This window comes from Vigna unguiculata, chromosome 1 (assembly GCF_004118075.2).
Source record: "Vigna unguiculata cultivar IT97K-499-35 chromosome 1, ASM411807v1, whole genome shotgun sequence".
Classification (NCBI taxonomy): domain Eukaryota; kingdom Viridiplantae; phylum Streptophyta; class Magnoliopsida; order Fabales; family Fabaceae; genus Vigna; species Vigna unguiculata.
This window is the reverse complement of record NC_040279.1, coordinates 3,347,495-3,353,326: the sequence shown is the minus strand read 5'-3', so window position 1 is coordinate 3,353,326 and position 5,832 is coordinate 3,347,495. Positions and strand designations below refer to the sequence as shown.

The 5,832-nt window shown below is 36.3% G+C and overlaps 1 protein-coding gene across 1 annotated transcript; it reads right to left on the bottom strand.

Moving 5' to 3' along the window:
• Positions 1-254: 254 nt before the first annotated feature.
• LOC114182081 (phosphatidylinositol 4-phosphate 5-kinase 6-like) lies at positions 255-5,068 on the bottom strand. The gene is made up of 7 exons (XM_028068836.1): positions 3,404-5,068; positions 3,089-3,256; positions 2,587-2,752; positions 2,210-2,326; positions 1,927-2,120; positions 1,416-1,628; positions 255-1,046 (listed from the first exon to the last, which is right to left on the bottom strand). Exons 1-7 carry the CDS (start codon positions 4,522-4,524, stop codon positions 761-763), a joined length of 2,265 nt encoding a protein of 754 aa, XP_027924637.1. The 5' UTR covers positions 4,525-5,068; the 3' UTR covers positions 255-760.
• Between the last annotated feature and the right edge of the window lie 764 nt (positions 5,069-5,832).

Here is a 5,832-nt window from a genome sequence, read left to right as displayed (position 1 = left end):
AGTTATTGTTACGAAATAACCCAATTAAATAAATCTTATTATTATTATTATTATTTATCATTTTATAATTATCAAAAATGTGTGATAAATTCATTAATTTAATAGATTCAAATCTTTATAGAAAAACGTAAAACTCAAATAAAGTTTAATGTATATTAAATACAAATAAATAAGTTTCTGTGATACATATAATTAGATATTTTCTTTAATTATTTTATTTACAGCACTACTAATTTTGTTGAACTTTTTTTCAATTTTAATTGTGAAACTTTCGGATGTTAGTAGAAGATAACACAAAACCATAGCAAGAAGATTTGCATTTACTTTTGTACACAAATCTATAGTTTTCATCTTCTGAATGTACAATTTATCCAGTGCCGAATCCCAGAGGCCTTATTTGGGGACAAAATAATGCATACAGAAAAGAATAATGTTCAATCTTGTGTACCACTTTTTGCTGATTCATTTACAATTGAAAAAAAAAAGGCTTTGATTAACTCTAAACAACATTTGATCTACACTAAAGTATACATTCGTTGTGCCTATAGATAAAGTAAAATTCACTAAATGAACTGGAAAATGCAGAAGTTTTAGAAAATGTGTATCTGTTTCTGTGATCACAAAATAGCCTCCAATAACAGTGTGATTGCTAAGCTATGTATGAGTATGAATGAGAATGTTAGAACTTTGTGATTTCCTTGTAACTATACATTGATGTGCACCTGTTGAAAGATGAATTTTTAGCATCAAAACCTCACCTTCAAGTGTCATCTACAAAAATTCTGAAGATGAAATCACGAAAGCGTTTTGAGTATTGCCTTGGATCAACAGCAGAGATTGATGTTGGATCATACTGGAACGATTTGTAAGCATGTTCAAGCTTTTTACTGATATCATAGTCTTGCAATATGTCTATGATACCAAAAAAGATTATGATGTCATAACACTCCCCAGTTGGCTCTCCAACCAGCTGAGGAGTCTCACTTGTGCTTTTCCTCACAGTCATTTCAGCCCTTGCTGGCATATTTATTCCTAATTGAATCCACCTGAAACATAAAACACAGTGTAAATGAAAAAACACTTCCTAACTGAACACCATCAAACTGCAAAATTTAGACAAACTACAGCAAATTAACTTATAGAGAAGGTTAATGCATTTTCTCTTCTTATTTCTTATTCTTTCCTCCTAGAATTGCTTACGAAGAACCTTGTCCAAACATGTCCACAATTGTGCTTGTTTCGGTCAAAACTAAAGTTGATACGGTTAAGAAGTGAATTTTAAGTCTAATTTAACCTCACAAAATTGGCCTATAAAGTGAGGTTTGCATCCACTTATTTGTTTTGTTGTAAATTAATCTTATTTTTAACAGATACCAGATGAAACTTTTGTAAAGATGAAGTTGATGACAATATACCGGCTAGGATCTACTGCAAGATTATCAGCATCAACTCCAGAAAGACGGGACCTTCCATCTTCTACACCAGTTGGGGTACAGCCACCGGCTAAACTGATACGAGTAGGTGCAACAGTGCCAGCAGAAGTTGTTTCCTTGAAGTGAAGACCAACCAACATACTGTAATCCATAATCCTCTCCTGCTCAAGAAAGTCACAGTCCCTATCCACTTGCCTGCATAACAACATACTCACAAATATAACCATCTTCCAAATACTGCATAACATCAATGTCAAATCACAGAAACCACATTCCAGTGCATCAATCATATCACATAACATTGTAGAATGCAGACAATTATCGACCAGCTAAACCTTATCACTGAAAGTTTCATATATTTTAGATTGTTGGTGTAAAGTTTGTATCTTTCAACTGAAATTGCCATATAAGCTAATACAACGTGCTTTAATGAAACAAATGCTTGCATAGGCAAGAATGGTGGGAAAAGAAGCAATAAGGATGGGTTTTTCACCTGCAGAATTCTTGGAACCAAGACTTCTGTAACCGGAATATAAAATTTAGGTCAAGGTCTTTGAGTGTTGTTGTAGGTTCTATTTCTGATTCGGGTTTGTCAGTAGTGCGACCAAAGGTTGAACCTTTAAGGTCAAAGCGCCTGTGGATGGCATATTGAGAACAGAATAGGTTTCCCATGATGACAAAGCGAACCTGAAATAGATAGATTAGAGGTGTAATTATCTAAAAGCTTTCAATACCAAAAGACAGTTTATACACATCTCTGTACTAGTGTATACTACCTTCTTCTGTGAAGTTCCTGTTAGTTTAACACAGTGGAGGCCATAGAACTTGGTAACTAGAGTGTTCTCAAAAGACCGAACATGTTTGTAATATGCAGGAAGCATTCTCAGAAAAACCTGCAATCATGTAATAAACATAGGATTAAGCAAACATTGATTGACAAGCATCATACCTAAGTGGAGTAATACATATCTTTGGCAAACTTGTAACTTTCTTGACATAGTAACTGTTGTTCTTTTGTAATACATAGATCCACTATACTACTGGACTTCGAACTGAGATTACGTGTAAAACTATCTAATTATGAGATTAAGAGAATATATATACAAACTAATGCCTTAGCATATTGTATTCAACCAACTAAAAGAGAACTCACTTTTACTTCAGCTTTTTTCATGGTCTTTATCATGTAACGATCATCGTTTGTCAAATAGAAAAAGCTTCCACTTTTCCCAGGGGATGAGAGCTCTCGAAGGGCATCATTCCCACATATTGAAATCATATAATCAGCTGGATCAACTTTGAACAATTTTCTGAGAGCCCTAGAAATATAAATGCAATCAGTTTGAATATAATTATAGACTATTTGTTTATACAAGATTATGAAACAATTATAACAACAACCATGAAATGAACATGGCATATCCTAACACCCTTTGTTCTTCCTAGAGAGATACCAAAAGGGTTTTTGGAATGCCACTTTCTAGAGAAATAAAAACCTTCCTCTTTGTGATTCAAAAGGAAGGTTATAAATTTTAAAGGGCACTCTCAAGAAGTTAGCACATATAAGAAGATTCTGTTAGAAAACATGGTTCAGCTAATGAAGACCAAAGTTTGGTGAAATGAAGAAATAAGATTACTTAGGCCATGGTGTCTACCTGAACACAACCGGGCAGTAGTCTTTCCATCTAAATTCACTAGACGGGTGAGGTGGTGTGTGCTTGGACCCTTCCGTTGGAAATCTTGTCCATACTTTTTCTTTGGGATCAAATGCAGAAGACTTCAAATCAAGCGATGGAGTTGGAGCAGGTCTTCCAACAGAATGTCTGTGCTATGGCACAACAAGTTAACAATAGAAGGAAATTTTCTTTGTTAGAATGCCGCACCATTCATTCTAAGACATCATCTAACTCAACTAATGTTCACATTTTTTAGCAAAAAGATGACAGAAGAAATTGCATGATCAGTAGTACCTGATACCTAGCTGCAGATTCAACATAAGCTCATAATTCTTGTGCCCTTTGGATATGGTCTCTCCCTGTCTCTTGGGATTCTTTATTCTCAACCTCGTAAAACTGCTTCTAGTAGAAATGGAACGAGCTTCCATGGCACTAAATCCAGATTTTCTACCTCCATCAAAACCAACATTCCCATCATTACAACTGTAGCTACTGACCCTCCCATCCTCTGAAGTCCACCTTGGCCTCCCACTCCCATCAGTTCTCTTCTTAAGCAGTGGCCTATTATCCTCATCTCCCCCACACCCACTCAATGTCTTCTGCGAAGGGTAAATTGCCACTTTCTCACAAGGACAAATATGGCAATCATTCAGCTCCACACTGTACAGATTCTGAGGATCCCAATCCGTAGAACTTTCAGGAGAAGATTCAGAAGGATAATAAGTCCCACTCTGTTCCCCTGGGCCTTGACTCCAAACCCCAACATAGAAACTCCCATCACTCCACCTGAATGTGCCATTTCCCTTTGGCAACCCTTCCTCCCAAGCCCCATCAAACCTATTCCCATTGTTCCACATCATTGTGCCATTCCCACTGAACACACCATTCTTCCACTGCCCAATGTACTGGTTCCCATTCTTCCACTGGTACCTCCCTTGCCCATTCTGCAACCCCTTCTTCCATTCCCCATCATAGAAATCTCCATTGGGGTAGCTCTCAGTCCCCTGTCCCTGCTTCAAGTTCATCACCCAACACCCCTTATAGGTGTCCCCAGAAGCACCAATGTAAGTGCCTTTCCCATCCATGTAACCACTCTTGAATTCACCCTCATAGGTGGCACCACTGGGCCAGCTAAACCTCCCCGTTCCCATGGTGCTTCCGGTGATCCATTCACCCACATACATGCACCCATCTGTCCAAAGGTACTTTCCTTGGCCATGGGGGAACTTCTCCACCCATTGGCCTGTGTAGAAGTCGCCGTTGGGGAGAATCTTCTCAACCTGACACACCTCCGCGGACATATCATCATCCACATGGGCCACAGACATTTGTGTGAAGATGCTGCTTGCCCTTTTCTTCGTACCACTCGATTTGCGAAGTGTTGCTTCCCAGGCTTTGTTGATCTCTTTGCTCATTCTCTTTAAGGAATCCACTTTGATACACCCTCCCTCACACCCCTATTCTTCTTCATCCATCAATGCTAACAACACAAATGCCCCTCGATTAAAAAAATAATCTTTAATGAATGCAATGTCGCAGAAAACATTTCTGCACCAACCCCAGGACAGAATAACACAATGGGAGGAATCAATCAAATTGTGAAAATAAACCTAAAAGAGACAACAAAAAAAGAATGAAGAGCTTTTTGTGCTTTCGGCTATGTGTTATTTATGTGGTCGTGTAAAATGGGTTGTCTTCAGATTTTGAAAGAAACGACAATGCTGTTGGGTTGACGAGGTAATCAAAAGGTTGGTTGGAAGACTTGTCTTTTTTGTTTCTTGTTCTTGCGCAATTTCTCTTTCTCCTTTTTCCCCCTTATTTTTTTGTTGATTTGGAATTGGATCAAAGGGATTCAACTCATGGTTCTGTGGGTTGCGATTAATGCTCCGAAAAGTACTAGGAGACCAGACAATTACAAGGAAGTAGAGAAAGGGTGGTGGTAAATATGCGATTTTGGTTTGGTCCTAATTATAGTGTTTTTTGTTTTAATCGCAGACATGTTTCTTCTCTTAAACCGTTAGTTTGATAGATTGAGAATGACTATTGGTTTTGGCATTCGTATGAGTTCTTCATGGCTCTTAAAACAACAACATCAACCCAGTCACATGCATCATAATGAGATTTAGCATGTTGGGTGAGAAAGAGTATGAATTTCATTTAAAAAAATCTTCAGAAAGATTATGATTAAATCATTCAATATTTAATTTTCATATTTTAAATATTCGATTTTCATAATTTTTGGTTGAAATTTAGTTAATATGTTGTTTTTAAATAATATAAGAGAAATGGATGTCACACGAAACATGCGAGTAGATAGTCGTGTTTTTTTAAAATAATATAATTATTTATTTGATTTAACTAAAAGTATTTAATTGGGCTTAGATAGTAAAAAAAAAAGTGTCTTATAAAAATAAAATTAAAATTTCAACCAATTAATAAATATTTCACAGTATAACACCTCTTATGTTCTAGTATAGATTCAAATTCTACAATCAAAGTCTGCTTAACGGTAACCTGGATTGTGTACTGAAAAAATATATCATTATATAAATTCAACATTTTATAGACAATTTAAAATAAATTTTACCGTTCCATAAAGTAGAAATATTTCAATATTTTTATCGATCCGGTTAATTTACATAAATGTGAAAGGCAAAGTGCACAAATATAACAAATGATTGGTAGTTGGGGATTGACGTGCTTGATCGTCAATAGGGGGAAAC

Excerpts from the sequence above, each read along its gene's own strand:
- LOC114182081 (XM_028068836.1), bottom strand. The coding sequence starts at position 4,524 with ATGAGCAAAGAGATCAACAAAGCCTGGGAAGCAACACTTCGCAAATCG. Across the intron at positions 2,753-3,088 it reads TACTGCCCGGTTGTGTTCAG|GGCTCTCAGAAAATTGTTCA; the intron begins GTAGACACCATG and ends TTATATTTCTAG. Across the intron at positions 2,327-2,586 it reads TGAAAAAAGCTGAAGTAAAA|GTTTTTCTGAGAATGCTTCC; the intron begins GTGAGTTCTCTT and ends ACATGATTGCAG.